Consider the following 20,404-nt stretch of genomic DNA (forward strand, 5'->3'; position numbering starts at 1 on the left):
TTATCATATTTCGGACAAACAGAAAGATCTGCTCTGATCCGGTTAGAAGAACACAAGTCGTATATCCAGTACCTTGAACCTGAAGAGTCTGGACTTGCAGAGCATGCCATCAACACTAGACATAGAGTTCAGAGGAACACAACAAAATTCATTCACAAAAGTCGGTTCCTAATGGAACGGCTTTACAAAGAAACATGTGAAACGTTACTTCACTTCCCTAACCTAAACAGATCCAATGGTCTATGTCTTTCCCCCCTTGTGGAAGATAGTACTATATAAATCAGCAAATCTTTCTTAACTTGTAATTGTATACAAGTATACAAGTTAATGTATATAATTTTTTTTTTTTTAAATAAATTTAGGAAATTCAACCTTAGCTACTTAGGTGGTGCTTTGTGAATATAACAGTTATTGTTTAATTATCCTTTGTACTTGTACTGATGATGCCTGTGATACTCAGGTGAAAATTCTACGAATAAAGAATATTTTACTTGAGTTAATTCCGTTATTATAATAGTAAGTAACTATTACAAAAAGTTAGTTAAGAAATTACTAATGCATGACAGACCTTTCTCAAAGCCTCTTTCTTCCCAGAGAGTATTATATTCTTATACACCCATTCCTGAATCCTCTCTTTGACCAACTTTCACAAGCACTTTTTCAAGTACTTTCACCACCATGCTCAGGACGCTGATTGCTCTATTATTTGCTACCACAGCCTTGGTGCTTCCTTTATGCAAAGGAATTATTTTATCCTCCTTCCACTTCCTTGGAATTGAACCGGAGCTGATACTTAAGTTAAATAGCCTAGTAACAGGCACTGCCTTTGCACATTCTCAAAAAATGCAAGCTGACATCCAAACTAATTCCATGGCTGTATTTGCACTGAGATTCTGCAATATCCTAAGAACATCCAATTCATCAATCTCCATTCTCATACCAGTTCCTGTCACATTTGTCACAGTAATATTTTAAGGGATGATAGAACAGCCCCTTGCAATGTGGTCGCTCAGTAACTCAACTATTTCATTTGCTTCTATCATCTCAATACCATTAGCACATGTTAAATTTATACTTCCATAGCCATTCTTCCTTTTACTATAATATAGCAAAGGAACTTTTTGATACTGCCATTGGCCTGTTCAACTAATTTCATCTTATAATATAATTCTGCCTTCATTATCATGCAGTCTGGTTGGCTGAGTGGTTGGCGTGTCCACTCTCCAGCCAAGAGGTCGTAGGTTCGAATCCCACCAGGGGCATGGATGTTTGTGATTGTCCTACAAACTTTGTGTGGAAAGGGAATCTGCGACCCTACCACTTATTCTAGCAGAAAAGATCATTGCCAAAACCAAGTAAGGTATGGCAGTGACTGTACGGTGTCTACGGACGTCATATGTGAATTTTTTTTTCCCCTTATCAGACTGGTCACTTGTCATGCTTGAGCATCGTACTGGTATTGAGTTTGCTGATCACCTTTCTTCTTAGATATCCCCCATAACATTATCTTTTATTTGAAGCTCATGCATAATAGTACTACTCATCCATCTAATTGCTCAATGATTTATTCTGATGACCTTGGGTATATAGTCTGATATTACTACCTACAGATACCCTGTGACCATCTCTCATGAATGCTAACATCCTTCCATTGCAGATTCTTGTACATGGCACTGCTTCAAGCTGCCTCCTAAGCCTGTCCTAATGACCTGACCAGTATTTCCACTTTTACAACTTCTTACCTGAAAATTCCACATTCTGCAACCTCCCAAGTCAAGACTGCATGTTAACTCTTCCAAGTAAGAGGCAATATGGCCACGTCAGTTATAGACATATCATTGAGCCTATGACCAATTCTAACACTCACATATCCTAAGTCTCCAAATCCCATGCTGCTTCAAGTAATTATCTCTTAGTGTATAAATTCTATTTCCTTCCAGTTATATGATCTTTCCTCTTCCCAATCTATATCTCCATAGGCCAAAATATACAGTTGGTTGCTGTATATTTTGTCCAATTGGTTTAAATCTTACATGAGAATGCCTCAAATGAAAAAAAAAACATGTCTCTTTCTCTTTTTGGCTGCAATTCATCAGCTATCATTGGCAGCAAACTCCTTCATCCTGTCTTCTCTATCCTCCATGAAAATACTAAAAACCCTTCACATTCTATCCCTGTGACTATATCATCATCTGTCAAGGCAAGGTTACATTAACCAATGCCAAAAACTTCTTCCTCTTATTCATAATAAGATAGTCTAATATCACTTGAGACTTAACTACAACTCCTTACATCCTAGGCCATCCCATTCCTATGCTGACCATCCCATACACACGTGTGTCCCCTCCCCATCTATATACAGTAATACACATATGCTCTGATGATCAAACTGTATGTACATTACATTATCAGACTTTCATCAAGATCTCATTTGTAAATGTCAAGATCCTTCTTATCAATGCCATTATCTGTTGTGATGTCCTTACAATTTTGGCAATAGGACCCATTAATTTTAAATTTCTGTCTACCACCACTATTACATCCTTTATTTCCACCACCTCCTTCAAATTTTCTAACAAACTGTACACACCCTGAATTTCTATCCTTGCCTACCAAATTTAAAATTCTAGCAGCACACTCACTTACACACTTATACTCTATTCAGATCCTCCTGCAATGCTATAACATCTACTCTACTTCCCTACTTTGAATCGCCTGTAAAGCACCTGCATATATCTAGATAAACCTGTTTTGATGTCATTAATGCACAAATTAAACAATAAATGCCCTAAGCCAGATCCCAGCAGCAAACCACTAGTGACTTCACTCTTACAGAATACTTCATACAAAATTTGCTGATACCTATCTGACTGCCCATCACCTATCCAACTGAATAAATTATCTAATCCTACCCATTCCAATGTATTTATCAATTTGTTGTATGACAATCTATCACAGGCTTCTGCAAAATCTAAATATATTACTGTATATGTATCTTGCTTGTCCAATGCATTTGTCACCCTGTAATACCTGTTTAAGGGAGTCATTCTGAAACATTATCTCCCTAAAAATGAGGTAATGTTTCAGCAAATCCATGCTGACCATCACAGAATATTGCTATTATCAACCAAAATCTAACTCTTAGTACCACCTTCTCCAGCACTTTCAAAACAAATCCAGAGAGAGAGAGAGAGATGGCCTACCTATAATTTGTATGTTCGATCATAACATTCTCTTTGGAAAGTAGAAACAATTTTGCCCTCTTTCCACTCCTTAGAGGTTTACACTGTTGCAAGAATTTTGTTAAACAGGTATGCCAAGACTGCCTTTAAACTCGATGGAGCATTCCCTTAAGACTTATGACATGACATTAAAACATATTACCTTACTGACATCAAATTTACTTAATACCACATATACCTCCTGCTCACTCACCATCAGTCGCTACTCCATATTTTCTACATTTAGTTCCTCATAATGTCATACATGAAGATAAATTTATAAGTGCTTCACAGTATAACACCACTAGAAAAAGAAACAATAATTAATTTGCTGAACTTGCTAATATTTTGCAGGTTTTCCAACCACCACTATCAGAGCACAAATTACAACTGGACAGACAGGCACCACTCGTTTAGAATATTGTGAAAATATTATGGAAACAATTCAAACTGTAACTGAGAAAGAATTAATGCCCTAATAAGGCACACTCCAGGGACCAAATAACAGTGTAGTTAATTTGGAGAAGTTTGTGTTAATGTGGTCTTAGAATGACTGTCTCTCAGATCTTTGGCATTCTAACTTGAAGAACATTAGAATTAGATTCACAAATCATCTGTATGGCAAGTCAGGAATGGCAGACCATGTTCTGCATGTTCAATCACAAAGGACTGTCTCTTAGATCTTTGGAATTTGACATTCTGTCTTGAAGAACATGAGCACTACATTCAAAAATCATCTGTATGGCAAGTCAAGAATGGTAGACCATGCTCTGCATATTCAATCACAAAGTGATAAATGAAAGAAGATAGGTGTGCTACACAGAAGTTGCTACAAGTCTGAGAGACTACCGTTAAAGTTTGCATTAGCTATGAAGCACAATCCCTACCTACGACAAGTATGGCTATATTAATTTGTCAAAGATTCAGGGAAATGTTCATTCTAAAATCACATTAGCTCAAACTTCTTTGAATAAACTGCACTGTTATCTGATCCCAAGAGGATGCTTAGGACATTAGTTCCTTTTCAGTTACAATCTGAAATGTTTCCATACAATTCTAGTTGAATGTTGCATGTCACTGCAGATGTAATTTGTGATCTGATGATGTTGGTTAGAAAACCAGTGAAATATTAGCAATTCAGCGAATTGATTAATATTACTGTTTCTTCTTCTGATGTTTATAACATGAAACATTGTTAGGAATAACCAATAATATCTAAGCCTTTCTATATGTATATACAAAGCAGACTATGTTACCAATTTACTATTTTCATCCATAAACATCATTATCCCATAACCATTCCTTGCGCTACATGTCACATATCAAAGCACACTTTCTATGATTTCCACAACCACACTAGTCAAATACTGCTCGTATTACAATATGACTATCCATAGTTAGTGAAAATAAAGAAAAATAAAACATCTGCAAGAGGATATTAAACAGCTACTGGAGAGACTGGCTGATGATAAGGAAAAGAAGGAAGTTAATCTCATAAAGAAAGAATCAAAGGATGGTCTTATATCAGTGTATGGGGACTCGATCATTAGAGGTGTGATTACTAATAAAGTGCACTAAACATGCTTTCCTGGTGCAACAATAAAGCAAATAACTGATGCGCTGCAGAAAAGGAAATACTGGGTCAAAATTAGTAGTTGTGGGCAAAAACAACATAGTTGGAGAGAAGAAAAATGTTGATAGTGTTGTTGATAGACATTCAACAACACTATTCTTCTTTACCTGCTGCAACAACTTGAGGAAGTTGTTGCAGCAGGTAAAGAAGAATAGTGTTGTTGGGAAAGTCGAAGGCATGTTGCACACATATGATAACAGTGAGTTGAGAAGGAGAGCAGATATAATGAATAGTAAGATGACTGAGTTGTGTCAGGTAAAGTAGATTCAATTTATAAATCTGTGGAGTGAATTTGAAGGATAGTTCAAATGGTATAAAGCTGATGGATTACATTTGAATGGGTTCAGTTCTGGGCATTTAGAAAGGCTATTGTTTTCTGAGCAGGCACAAAGTCAAGAAGTTAATATAGCAAATGATCAGAGTCTACTTGTGAAACAGGATAGCACAAATCAACAGATTGTACAGCAGAAGGAAGATGGATATTAGGTTGAAGATGTGGTTGCAGCAGCACAGGGTGAGGAAATGAATAAAGGTGAGGATGAGACAGGTAAGAATGGAAATCACAGTCAGGATCAGGGAAATGGGAACGGACAAACTGAAGAGAGAGAGAGAGGTGTAGTATAGCAGCTAGAATAGAGAAAGTTAGGGCTGGTAGGATGGCCTCAAACACACAGCAAATGTCATGTTTATACACAAATGTAAGGAGTATTCGAAACAAGAGAGCTAAGTTGTGGCACTGATTGAGATGGAATGACCAAAGGTAATGGGAATAAGTGAAACTTGGTTGTCTGAGCAGGATGTGATCTTGGGAATGAATTAGAAGGATATATAATTTTCCAGAAGGACAGTGATGTGAAAGAGGAGGAGGAGGAGGAGTGCTGTTAATGATTGCAGAGGAATTATGTCTGCAAAGTGTGGAAGTTAATATGACATGCACAGATTTTGAATCTGTGTGGTGCTAAGTTGAAATAAACAGGTCAGTATATCTGATAGGATGCTGTTATAGGCCTGGAAATGCAGAGAATACTGACTGGAAAATGTTTTGGCAAATTAGTTGGGCATGTAAAAAGAAAGTGATCCTGATGGGAGACTTTAATTACAAGAATATAGACTGGAAGGAGGAGATAGTGTATGGGAACAAGGAGAGTGAGTTCATGGAATTTCTGAGAGATAAGTATCTTAGGCAGCACGTAATTGAAGCAAGTACAGGCTTTAATGTTTTGGATTTGGTGATAAATTCACAATATGCAGTTGTTAATGAAGTGTTAACACTGACGCCAGTTGGTGAGAGTGATCATGATGTACTTGTTTGGTAAGTTATGAAACAAGAAAGGAGTGCTTAAGGGTCAAAGCTGTATAACTGAGAGGAGAACCCCACATAACCTTTAAAGGAATGCAGAGAACCGGCCAGGGCTTCTGACCTAATGTCCAATCCTCACCTTCTTGTGATGAACCCTGTTGGGTATCTACCTGGATACTGAACGAAAGAGGATGGGCTGGCAATTTGGGATTTAGTCGGCCAAATTGTATTCTTATTGGCGTAAACCAATATACAAAATGATGGTACAACATGACAAAATTTCATGCCAGCTGGGACATTGCCTGGTTAAACAAGGCATCCGTTGTTTTTGCCAGGGAACCACGGCGAACAGCAAAAAGTCAGCTAGTGGAACAAATCTGAAAACACACCACAACTCAACATCAACAGAGTTAAAGATCGGTACTATCAACATAAGAAGCCTGAATGGCAAAGAAATGGAGCTAGCTGAGGAATTAGTTAAGTATCAGATCAATATTATAGGGGTTACTGAAACAAAAAAGACAAAAACTGGTGAGATCTTTCTGAGCAATAAATACAAAATGTTATATTCAGGCAATGACAATCAAGGAAAAGAAGGAGTAGCCATAGTATTCAACACAAAATACGAGGCTAATCTTCTTGAATGGCAGTCCATCTCAAGTAGAGTAATGTGGGCAATTATGAGAATGGAAAACTGGACAATGAGACTTATTTGTGCCTATGGTCCCACAGAAGGTTCTACTAAGGTAGAAGTGGAGGAATTTTTTGAGGTTTTAGAAAAAGCAACTGACACAATGAAAAAAATGAAAAGTTGGTCCTTGTTTGGGATCTAAACAGCAGAGTAGGAAATGATTGTTAGATATACAAAAATATTTTGGGAAAATTTAGAGAAAATAGCAACGCTAATAATAATGGCAAATATCTGTTGGATTTCTGCTCAGCACATGGACTGGTTATTACTAACACCATGTTCCAACATAAAAATGTGCACAAATTCACAGGGAGAGAAGAGGCAAGGAATAAGAAAAGTCTCATTGACTACGTTACTGTTGATAGTGATGTTTTCTCCTGGTGCAGGACACCAGAGTGTACAGAGGATTTGAAACTGGAAGTGATCGCTATTTAGTCTTGAGCAGGATAAAATTGAATTTCATATTGAAAAAAATAACATGTAAGAAAGTTTTAAAGCAAATAAAAGTTCAGCAGTTCACTGATGTGAACTGTAGACTAAAATACACAAAGATTATTGAAGAAAAAAATGAAAGAGTTTGAAAACAGGAACCAAACTTTAGAGATTCAGTGGCAAGCCTTGAAGAAAACCTTGACTGATTCAGCCAGAGAGGCATGTATTGAGGTTGTATGCAAGGATAGAAAAATCAGAACTCCATGGTGGACTCAGGAAGTTAAAGAGGCAGTGAAGGAAAAGAAGAAAGCATATCAAAAGTTCCTGCCAAATAAGTCATCTTTTACTCTTACAGAATACAGAGACAAATGTAAGAAAGCTAAACAGTGTGTAAAACTAGCTAAACAAAAGTCATGGGAGGACTTTGGCAAGAATATAGAAAATAAATATCAAGAAGGTGGCAAAATATTCTGGAGGTTGTTGAAGAAGCTTAGGAATGGAGGAAAGAGTGCTGTAAAAGGAGTTAGAGATGATAAAGGTGACATGAAAATGGGAGAAAAAGTTATCCTCGAAGTATGGAGTAATTACTTTGAAAAACTGCTAAATGAAACAAGCAGTGATGACAGCACAGTGATAAAAAACACTGACCAGCATTGCAGTCAGGAATACATATCCATACTTGAAGTAGAAAAAGCCATCAAAGGCTTGAAATGTGGAAAGGCAGCAGGAGTAGATGATATTCGACCAGAAATGCTGAAGTATGGTGGTATAAAAGTCTTACAGTGGCTGCACTGCATAGTTCAGAAAGCCTGGACAGAGGGACGAATTCCCAATGATTGGAGTAGAGCTCTCATAATACCCATACATAAAAAGGGAAATAAAACTGAATGTGAGAATTACAGAGGTATTTCCCTACCGAGTGTTCCTGGCAAGAGCTATGCAAGTATACGTGAGAAACGGTTGAGAAGAATTGTAGAAGAAAAGCTGGATTCAGGCGAAATAGAGACTGTCAGGATCAGATCTTCACTTTACGACAAATTGTCGAGAAAGCATGGAATATAACAAAGATATGTATTTAAGTTTTTTCGATATGTATTTAAGTTTTGTTGATTTGGAAAGGGGATATGACAAGGTGCCAAGAGAGAAGCTATTCAATACGCTACAGTTATATGGTGTCAATGGGGCATTATATCAAGCAATACTTAGTCTTTATTTGAGTTGTAAGTCAGCAGTTAGAATTGAAGGAAGTACAGGAAGATGGTTTAATGTTAAATCTGGTATGAGACAAGGATGTATATTATCCCCTCTGTTATTCATTGTCTATATGGATCACATTATGAAGGAAAGTGGTATTAAACATGATATCAAAATTGGAGATGTTAATGTCAGCTCTTTGCTTTATGCGGATGATGTTATACTTCTAAATAAATCCACTACAAGTCTGCAAGATTCTCTGACTAAATTTAATAACTGTTGTAATAGATATGGTATGAAGGTCAGCAAAAAAAAAAAAAAACAGACAATGACAATGAAAATAGCCAGAATCATTGAAAATGTCAACTGTGTTGTGAATGGAGAACCTGTGGAACAAGTGAAACATTTCAGCTACTTAGGCACGATTTTTAGTGAAGATGGTAAATTAAATATAGAAATCGACAACAGAATCGACAATACAAGCAAAGCTGGTATTGTGGGAAGTCAACTGAATAAATTCATATGGAATATAAGAGAGAAATTAGTCGGAACACTAAATTAGCTGTATACAAGACAGTGTTCAAACCAGTTTTCTTATGGATCTGAAAGCTGGGTCAGAAGTAAAACACTTGACCAAAGACTAGAGACCGCAGATATGAGAGTCCTGAGAAAGATTAGAGGCGTGAACAGATGTCATCAATGGCAATATAATATTAAAAACGAGGATATTAGGAAAGAACTTGACATTGTCAGCATCCAGGAATGTGTTAGCAGAGCTAATCTCAGGTGGTGTGGTCACTTAAACAGAATGGGCGAAGAAAGATTAGCAAAACAAGTGTTCTCTGCCAGGTTGGCAGCAAAACGACTACCAGAGGAAGACCAAGATATAGGTGGATTGATACGGTACAAAGTGCCTTAAATGATAGAAATATAAGATCTGATAATGTTGGAGTCTTGACAAGTAACAGACTGATTTGGAGGAAAATTGTAGATAGGAAGTTAGTAATGATGTAATTATTTTCATGTAGTACTATCATATCCTGTACACCCCTTGAGGGTACATGGCAGGAATTTGATGATGATGAAACAAGAAAAGGTCACTGCCAATAATGGATACATGTGGAAGTATAAAGCAGGTGATTATAGGAAGCTTTTTTAGTCAGTTACCAAAAGTATGCTGGGTAGATGAGCTGAGCGGAAAAGATGTTGGCAATGCATGGAAACTCACGATGCAGTATCTGACAAAAGCAATGTATGACTGCATACTTAGGGTTAAGCAAGTAAATGGAGTAGGCGTGAAATGGATAAACAGTGAAATCAAGCAAGCTGTGCTGGAAAAGAAAATGTTATGGAGGAGGTACAAGACAGTGATGGTGATCAGATCCACAAAGAAAGGTGATGAACATTTAAAGAAAGAAAAGGTGCAGTATGAGAGGAGATTGGATGGTCAGGACAAGGGTAACTCAAGGGAATTTTTCCGCTACATGGCAAGCAAGTGGAAGAATAATTATGGCAGATGAACAGCTGCAAAGGAAATATAGTGGAATTATTGTATAAGCACTTTATCAGCTTATATCATATTGGTGTAAATGATCCAGTACAATATATAAAAGAGAGGCAAATAATAGGAGAATTGGAAGTGAAAGAAACAGAGGTGTATCAGATGTTGGTTGGGTTAGATGTGTATAAGGCTGTGGGAATGGATGACACACCACCACGTATTCTTAAGGAATGTGCATCACAGTTGGTTATGCCCTTGACCTGGGTATTTAATGAAAGTCTTGCAGTGGGTAGGGTTCCCAAGGAGTGGAAAGAAGGCAAAATAGTACCACTCCACGAGCATGGTTCTAAGACAGAAGTCTCCAGGCTGTATAACTGCAGTTGTCGTCAAGGTGTTAGAGAGATTGATAAGGAAGAGAATACAGAATTGGGTTGATGAAAATGGTATTCTTTATGAATGTCAGTTTGGATATGTAAAGGGTAGGTCCTGTTTCAGTAATTTACTTGCCTTTTATGATAAGATGACGAGTGTGTTAGATAAAGGAGAATCGTATACAGTGGTATTCTTAATATAAGATCTAAGAGACCCACACATTTCAGTGCCCGTTAAATACTACCTAAATTCATTCAGAAATATATTATTCTAAATTATCATTATCCCAATTATATTATGCATTTCAAGCTAATACATAAGCAAAGTAGCACCAAGCCAATTTGCAAAAGTGTTTGATAGATACCAAATGATTTCAGTGCCCATTACATGGATTAGAGACTGGCACTCTCTCTCTCTCTCTGAATGATACCAGCAGGTTGTGTATGATGGAGCAGTGTCTCAAAAAAGAAGGGTAACCAGTAACATGCCCCAGGGGTATGTTCTTGGGTCCCTGCTGATTAATTTATTTGTAAAAGATATATCATGTGGGCTGACTGGGGATCTTCTGTTATTTACTGATAATGCAAAGTTGGAAAGAATTATAAGTAGCATTGCTTTTGTTAATTTCCTTCAAGAAGATTAGAATAGACTCTTTACTTGGACAAAAGAGTGGGGTTGTAGTTTTACTATCAATAAGTGCAAGGTGTTGCATTTTGGAGTGCAGAAATATAAGGCTGTGTGTACTATATCGATGGTGCCATACTGCAGGAAGTGGATGAGATTAGAGATTCGGAAATGATGGTTGACAGTAGACCGAAGTTTAGAGAGCAGACTGCACATCACAGTGCTGCTTTAGAGGTACTCTAACATGTAAGGATAAGGAAGTGGTTGTGCCACTGTTTGGAGACATTAGAGAGAGTGCAGAGATGAGTGATAAGACAATATCAGGAGTTTGGAATGCTGACTATGGAGAGAGGTTGAAGAAATGTGGATTGCAGAGTTTAGTGGATAGGAGGAAGAGAAGTGATATGATAGAGACATTTAAGTTAGTGAGAGGATTTTATCAGTTTAATCCAGAGAGGATTATTAAAAAGAATAGAGGGTGAGAGGGGAAGAACCAGAGGTCATTCCTAGAAGTCATATAAAAGTGTTGTGAGGAAGGGTGTGAGAAGTATTTTTTTACATGGAGAATTGTCAGTGAATGGAATGCATTACCAGAATGTGTAGTTAATGCAAGAAGTGTTAAATTTAAGATTCTACATGATAAATATGTTGTCATTTGAATGAACCTCCCATGACGAGTCTGTCGACTCCATGGTGGTTGTAATAATAATAATAATAATAATAATAATAATAATAATACTAACCAAAATCACATTCGTAGCCTGCTGTTTATGTATTTCATTTAAGATATACAAGAAACATTTCATCAAGGTGCTTCATCCTCATATACATATAGTATCTATGCTTTTGCATAGATATTATTGGTTATTCTTAACAGTGTTTCATGGTATAAACAACATTAGTTCACTGGTTTTCTAACCAACATCATCAGAGCACAAATTAAAACTGCAGTGACATGCAACATTCAACTAGAATGCACTCTCTGAGTGTATTCCAAAGACAAGAGGTTAAATAAGGTATAAAATAAATGATTTGAGACTAAGCATGCACTTTGGAAGAGGAAGGCCTTATGGAGGAGGCATAGTGAACCTCTTGACTTTAGAATACACTCAGAGAGTGCTGCTATAAAACAGATCTTGATCAGTGCCCAAGCAGCACTGACTTCCTTCCTACCCAACTACTTATTCCATTCTATTCTACAGCTCTAACTTTCTCCAAAGCATTTTGTAAGCAATCACCGTGTAGAGCTCCATACATATCCTTTCTGCGCAGATATCTTCATAAGGTTTGGAACCATCCAGATGATCGCTTTAAAATCACAATTGCCAAATGCTGAGAGATATGACATACCATTCACAATCATATCATCTGATAATATAAGATCTAAGAAACCCACATATTTCAGTGCCCATTAAATACTACCTAAATTCATTCACAACTATATTATTCTAAATTATTATTATTCCAATTATATTATGCATTTCAAGCAAATATATAAGCAAAGTAGCACCAAGCGAATTTGCCTATACATTTCTTTGTCACCATCCTGTGCATTTCCCAGCATATAGCAACAATCAATTAAATATCTCATCCTGTCTTCCTTCGACCTCACACCATTCTTCTCAGGATATCATTTATATCCAACAATTTTTTGGCTGAAATCTATGAAATCAATAATTTTTCTCCCTTATTTCTGATGCACCAGGCATTCATAACAAAGACTAATTCATTTCTCAGTTTACAAGTCAGAATGCCACTCTTATCTGTGGCTTCTCTACACTTGTCCCTGGGAGCTTAACTTTATCTGCACTTATCCCATATGTCTCTCTCTAACTACTCTCCTTGCATCCCAATCCTATGCTGACTGTCCCCATACACATTCATTACTGCTTCTAGCATTCACTTTCGTTATGCTGTATATCTTTCCACTCCAATTCTTGTTTATCTGTCCATCTTATATTTCTGTTCTCTGAATCTCATCCCTCACACTCGCTCTTCACTCATTCAATTCTTTTGCACTTTCACCACAATTCTTTATGTTAAGCAGAATTAAAAAGCTGCAACCTATATATCAAACTGGATAACCCACTTTCGAATGTTTAAAAACTTTTTTAAAAGTTGTTTCTGTCCTCCAGTGTAAGCTTAAGATAGAGATAGTGCTATGAAGATAAAAATGTAAGAACTGATCAAAAAGAGACTGCACAAATAATAATATAAATCTGAAACAAGTCCTGAATGGAACCCATCATGAAATCTGAACTATATTTGAGAGTATACAAGAAACTGATGATGAGATAATGGTGAAAAGTATACTGTTAAAGGAGAAACACTGACATCCATAAAACATCTTTCAATCACCACTTAATTTGACCATGTATGCAAGAGGGGGGGGGGAGGGTAAATAAACATAGAACTTACACTAGCATCAGTTACATGAACAATATCTTGTGCTGTTTCATCTTCTTCCCATGGCATATCACCTGAAGGATCTTTCAAGAAGGTGATCATTGACTGTAAAAGAAATCAGTTATGAGGAGAAAATAATATAGTTTAATATATAAATGTCTTTCATTATTCTTCAAATTATAATACAAATATATGCTAGTGATAAACTAACTCTTTTGCAGCCAAATTTAATATCTTTACAATTTGTTTTCTTAATGATTTTACTGCTAATTTAATAGACTACAAAAATGTAATGAAGGGTGGCTAAATGCAAGTTACGAGGGGGAAGAGGTCTGGAAAGTTCTGATAAACACCTAGAACAAAAGCTAATTAATTTTATGTCTTCTTATGTATCCTAAAAGAAAAAGAACAAATTATTACAATTTGATGAAACATGTATTCTTTCTTGTAGCTATATCAGTTATTTTAATATCATTTTTGTTCAAGGTGTTTATTAGAACTTTCCCGCTCTCCCTCGTCCTCCTCATATCTGCAAAACCTACTGAAAACTTTAGTGATACTTGCTCCTGGAGAAATCCAGGTGATCAAGACTATGCACTGTAGTTGAGATCTGGCCTTATGAACAGGTATAATAATTTCCTTATCTCTGCTTATCAAAGTTCTTGATAAGCAGAGAATTTGAATTTCACACACGTTTTTCCTAGAAGGAAAAACTTGCATGTGAAATTCAAATCAATGATAGGAACTTTCTCTATCTTTATACTGATCTTTAAAACGGGTAAGTACTTTTCTTTCTCATGAATAAACCGGAATTTTTACTTCCAGAACCCAACAAAATCAATTGTATTGCATATGCACACAAGTACATACACATAAATACTGGTTAGGATTAAAAATGTTATCTGGTATGCCACAAACATATTCAACTGCAGAATGATGAAAGATGCAGACCAGCTGACTACACAAAGAGTGTCACTTGTTCCCTTTTGGAATCAAAAGTTGTGAGAGGATTTAGTTATTAATTTATAATATTTGGTGAGCTTCACTGTCATCATTTTGGGAATTTAGGTCCAGTAGTCTGTTCCAGACTACTGGTGAACTGTATCCTCTTGTATGGTTGTGAGGCCTGGACTTTATTGAGGGAAGATGAGAGGAGACTCCTGTCTTTTGAAATGAAAACTTACAGAAGACTTTTGAGAATTCCCTATACCGCTCACAAAACCAATGAAAGTGTCCAAAAACTGATTAATTCAATAGATGGGAGAAGAAGGGAAAATATTCTGACAGTCATCAGAAGAAGACAGATCAAATGGTTCAGACCTGTGGAGAGGGCTAATGGCATTCCAAAGCAAACAATAGAAGGAATCATTCCAGGACCAAGGGTTAGGGACCAACCTCAATAAAAATGGACTGATAACATCAAAAAATGGACAAATTCCTCCCTTTCTCAAATGACATCAAGAACAAGAGACCGAGATTACTGGAAGAGGCTAACAAAGAATATCACCTACCAGCCATGAATGACCCAATGGTCCATTTAGGACTATGGGAGAGAAGAAGAGAAGAAGTCTGTTCCAGCCTCATTCTGTCTTCTCCTTGGTTGTGCATAGAACCTACTCCTCACTCCCTTACTCACCCCCCTAACCGAGTGGTATGGAAGTATCTTTTTAGGCTAATCTTGAACTGTCTAGTTAGTAACAGTAACCATATATAGTTCAGTATATAGATGTCTGAATGCCAATGTTGGCTATATAAAGGGTTTAGATAAGGCTTCTGGTCATAATGGTATTCTCCCATAACCTGAAGGAACTATGCTCGAAATTTATGTGCCAGAATGAATGACCCTTAGCCTCCTATCTATATTCATATCAGGGCTTCATAGTATAAACAAACACCAGAAGAAAAATAATGTATTGAACTTACTAATAATGTCTTGATGGATTTACAGATTTCATGGAGCTAGTAACTTAAGAGGACAAATTACTGCAGTAAAGTATACAGCACTTATTTAGACTATTGTAGAAAAAAAGACAAGTTATAACTTCATATGGAACTAATAAATGGAACTAATATCCTACCAAGGCACTCTAGAGACTGGGTAAAAAAAGTAATATTAATTCACAGAAAGGCTAAAATGATGTGTTAGAATGATTATTTCCCCACTTGGGCTAAGCATAGCACCATAGCAATCTACACGGTATTTAATCCTGTGAAGGCATATCCAGAGCATAGTCTGTCAGTCTTGACAGATGGTCACAAATGTAGTTTTTGATGTTCTTCAAAGGAATAGTAGATCCACCAATCTGTCCAAAACAGTAAGTTGCAGTTGCAAGGAACTTTAACTCCAGGATGTTCAAGAGGATGAAGGTTGCTAGCTGGATGTGGAGATCTGAAAGTAACATGTAGATTATATTTGTAAAGAACTTTTGCCATCTTTTCAGATGTACACCCCAGATATAGGACAGAGAATCTTGTATTTTGCATCATCAATTATTTGATGATGAGTGGAGCAATAATTTCTAAAGATAATTGCAAAATCTTGCAGGAAAATTTAAACAGACTGACAGTATGGAAGAAAGTGAATGGACATTAAATCAATGTGGCAAAGTGTAAGATTATGTATTTTGGGATGAAACAAATACCAGTTCTGCATTATACTGATGAAATGGGGGATGCATCAAAATGATGAAGCTACTTATCTGGGATGCTAGTAGACTGCTGAGCTAAAGTTCAAAAAAGCATATCGCAAAAGTGACTAAAATAGCTCATAGGGTTAGGTACTTGAAGAATACTCTGATAAGCAGAGATAAGGAAATTATTATACCTCTTCACAAAGGGCAGATCTCAACTACTGTGCATTGGTCCTGGTCACCTGGGTTTCTCGTAGATGAGAAAGAAGTGGAGAGTATACAGAGGTGAGTGACCAAGATGGTGGGAAGTCTACCAAATGTTACTTGTAAGGATTGAAGATTTGTGAGTTACAGAAATTGGTTGACAAAAAGAAAAGGGTGAAATATGACAGAGACATTAGTTATTTAAGGATTATTACAGGAATGATATGAGAAAAAATTTTCAATATATGACTAATGGGGACAAAATAACAAAAGCCTTTGACAAAATTAGTAGACAAAAATTGTTCAAAATATTAACCGATTTAAACATACCAAACCAACTTTTACAATCTATTCAAGAAATATATACAGGAAATAAAATAGCAGTTAAATTAGAACACATCTCAGAATGGAAAGATATATCAAGAGGAGTACGACAAGGATGTACCCTCTCACCTCTGCTTTCCAATATATATATAAACGAAATATTAACAATCTGGAAACAGCATAAACCATTTGGTATACAAATGACCCCGCAAATGAAGATAGATACACTACTATTTGCAGATGATCAAATAGTATTAGCTACATCAGAAGATGACTTACAAAGATCATTAAAATCATTAAATGATATCTCAAAGCAATATAATATGACAATATCTAAAGAAAAAACAAAAATAATGGCATTCAAAGGAAAAAATCCAAAAAGAAGTAAAATAGTGATAGATAATAAAATACTAGAACAAGTAAATACTTTTAGATACTTGGGATGTGATCTATTATACGAAGAAGAAAAAGAAATAGATACTAAAATATCAAACTTTGTCCAAGTAAATGGCATAATAAATAATATATTTAAGCCATCCCTAGTACAAAAAAACACTAGAATCAGATTATATAATGTCTTGTCAAAATCAACTCTACTATATCGAAGCGAAACATGGACCATAAAAAAAAGATGAAAAACGAATTGAAACAGCAGAAATGAAGTTCCTCAGAAAAACAGCTGGATATACCAAGTGGGACCACAAAACAAATGAAGAAATCTTACAATCCATGAAAATAAAACTAATTAATTACTACATAAAACAGTATAAACAAAAATGGCAAGAACATTTAAATCGAATGGACAATGGCAGACTACCAAAAATATTATTCAGATACAAAATAAGTGGAAAAAGAATAATCAGAAGACCAAGAAAGAGATGATATGAGACCGGAACAGGCCACTTGGCCTAAATTCCATGTTAGGAAGAAGAAGAAGACTAATGGGGAAGGGAGAGAAGTAGAGATCATCCCCAGAAATTGGGCAAAAGTTTGCTTAAACACCAAATTTTTTTCAGATTTTTTGCCAGCAATGGCAAATGGGTGGAAAAGGTTGCCAAAGTCAGTTATAAGTGCTATGCCAGTAAATGAGTTCAAAGTGAAGTATGATATCTTTAGTGCAAATATTGGTTAGCAGTTGGTAAAATGTTTAAGGCCTCTCTCAAAGTCTATAGAATCCATGGAGATACTCAATAATTAACAGTAATAATACTTATATAATTAATAAACAATTAATAATAATAATTCTATTATCATCATCATCATCATCATCATCATCATCAACAAATTCCTGCCATGTACCCTCAAGGGGTGTACAGGATATGATAGTACTACATGAAAAATTTACATCATTACTAACTTCCTATCTACAATTTTCCTCCAAATCAGTCTGTTACTTGTCAAGACTCCAACATTATCAGATCTTACATTTCTATCGTCCAAGGCACTTTGTACCGTATCAATCCACCTATATCTTGGTGTTCCTCTGGGTTGTTTTCCTGCCAACCTGGCAGAGAACACTTGTTTTGCTAATCTTTCTTCGCCCATTCTGTTTAAGTGACCATACCACCTGAGATTAGCTCGGCTAACGCATTCCTTAATGCTAACAATGTCAAGTTCTTTCCTAATATCCTTGTTTTTAATATGATATTGCCATTGATGCCATCTGTTCACACCTATAATCTTTCTCAGGACTCTCATATCTGCGGTCTCAAGTCTTTGGTCAAGTGTTTTACTTCTGACCCAGCTCTCAGATCCATAAGTTAAAATTGGTTTGAACACTGTCTTGTATACAGCTAATTTAGTGTTCTGACTAATTTCTCTCTTATTCCATATGAATTTATTCAATTGACTTCCCACCATACCAGCTTTGCTGATTCTGTTGTCTATTTCTATATTTAATTTACCATCTTCACTAAAATTCGTACCTAAGTAGCTGAAAGGTTTTACTTGTTCCACAGGTACTCCATTCACAACACAGTTGGCATTTTCAATGATTCTGCCTATTTTCATTGTCTTTGTCTTTTTATTGATGACCTTCATACCATATCTATTACAACAGCTATTCAATTTAGTCAGAGAATCTTGCAGACTTGTAGCGGATTTATTTAGAAGTATAACATCATCCGCATAAAGCAAAGAGCTGACATTAACATCTCCAATTTTGATATCATGTTTAATACCACTTTCCTTCATAATGTGATCCATATAGATAATGAATAACAGAGGGGATAATGTACATCCTTGTCTCACACCAGATTTAACATTAAACCATCTTCCTGTACTTCCTTCAATTCTAACTGCTGACTTACAACTCAAATAAAGACTAAGTATTGATTGATATAATGACCCATTGACACCATATAATTGCAGCGTATTGAATAGCTTCTCTCTTGGCACCCTGTCATATGCCTTTTCCAAATCGACAAAACTTAAATACAGATCTTTGTTATATTCCCATGCTTTCTCGACTATTTGTTGTAAAGTGAAGATCAGATCCTTACAGCCTCTATTTGGCCTGAATCCAGCTTGTTCTTCACCAAGCTTTTCTTCCACAATTCTTCTCAACAGTTTCTCAAGTATACATGCATAGATCTTGCCAGGAACACTCAGTAGGGAAATACCTCTGTAATTCTCACATTCAGTTTTATTTCCCTTTTTATATATGGGTACTATGAGAGCTCTACTCCAATCATCGGGAATTCGTTCCTCTGTCCAGGCTTTCTGAACTATGCAGTGCAGCCACTGTATGACTCTTATACCACCATACTTCAGCATTTCTGGTCGAATATCATCTACTCGTGCTGCCTTTCCACATTTCAAGCCTTTGATGGCTTTTTCTACTTCAAGTATGGATATGTATTCCTGACTGCATGCCTGGTCAGTGTTTTTTACCACTGTGCTGTCATCACTGCTTGTTTCATTTAGCAGTTTTTCAAAGTAATTACTCCATACTTCAAGGATATCTTTTTCTCCCATTTTCATGTCACCTTTATCATCTCTAACTCCTTTTACAACACTCTTTCCTCCATTCCTAAGCTTCTTCAACAACCTCCAGAATATTTTGCCACCTTCTTGATATTTATTTTCTATATTCTTGCCAAAGTCCTCCTATGACTTTTGTTTAGCTAGTTTTACACAGTGTTTGGCGTTCTTGCATTTGTCTCTATATTCTCTAAGAGCACAAGCCGACTTATTTGACAGGAACTTTTGATATGCTTTCTTCTTTTCCTTCACTGCCTCTTTAACTTCCTTTGTTCACCAAGGAGTTCTGATTTTTTTTATCCTTGCAGACAACCTCACCACATGCCTCTCTGGCAGAATCAATCAATGTTTTCTTCAGAGTTTGCCACTGAATCTCCAAGGTTTGATTCCTGTTCTCAAACTCTTTCATTTTTTCTTCAATAATCTTTGTGTATTTTAGTCTACAGTTCACATCTCAGAGTGCTCGACTTTTATTCTCTTTAAAACTTTCTTACATGTTATTTTTTTCAATATGAAATTCAATTTTATCCTTCTCAAGACTAAATAGTGATCACTTCCAATTTCAAATCCTCTGTACACTCTGGTGTCCTGCACCAGGGAGAAAACATCGCTATCAACAATAACATAGTCAATGAGACTTTCCTTATTCCTAGCCTCTTCTCTCCATGTGAATTTGTGCACATTTTTATGTTGGAACATGGTGTTAGTAATAACCAGTCCATGTCCTGAGCAGAAATCCAACAGATATTTACCATTATTATTAGCTTTGCTCTTTTCTCCAAATTTTCCCAAAATATTTTTGTATGTCTCACAAGCATTTCCTACTCTGCTATTTAGATCCCCCAACAAGAACCAACTTTTCCTTTTTCATTGTGTCAGTTGCTTTTTCT

General features: G+C 36.1%; 1 protein-coding gene across 5 annotated transcripts in view; it reads right to left on the reverse strand.

The window, feature by feature from the left end:
* The window catches only part of LOC150099108 (protein disulfide-isomerase A5), a 953,872-nt gene that overhangs the window by 752,781 nt on the left and 180,687 nt on the right, over positions 1 to 20,404 (reverse strand). For all 5 annotated transcript variants that reach the window (XR_016549469.1, XM_090404751.1, XM_090404750.1 and 2 more), the window contains exon 6: positions 13,387 to 13,479. Coding sequence is in view for 4 of the 5 variants with exons in the window: in XM_090404751.1 (XP_090260877.1) it covers positions 13,387 to 13,479 (93 nt within the window). In the remaining variant the exon portion in view is untranslated. The remainder of the gene's footprint in view (positions 1 to 13,386; positions 13,480 to 20,404) is intronic.

The sequence above is a fragment of the Typopeltis vanoorti genome, chromosome 15, assembly GCF_054136105.1.
Source record: "Typopeltis vanoorti isolate ZY-2024b chromosome 15, IOZ_Tvanoo_1.0, whole genome shotgun sequence".
NCBI lineage: Eukaryota > Metazoa > Arthropoda > Arachnida > Uropygi > Thelyphonidae > Typopeltis > Typopeltis vanoorti.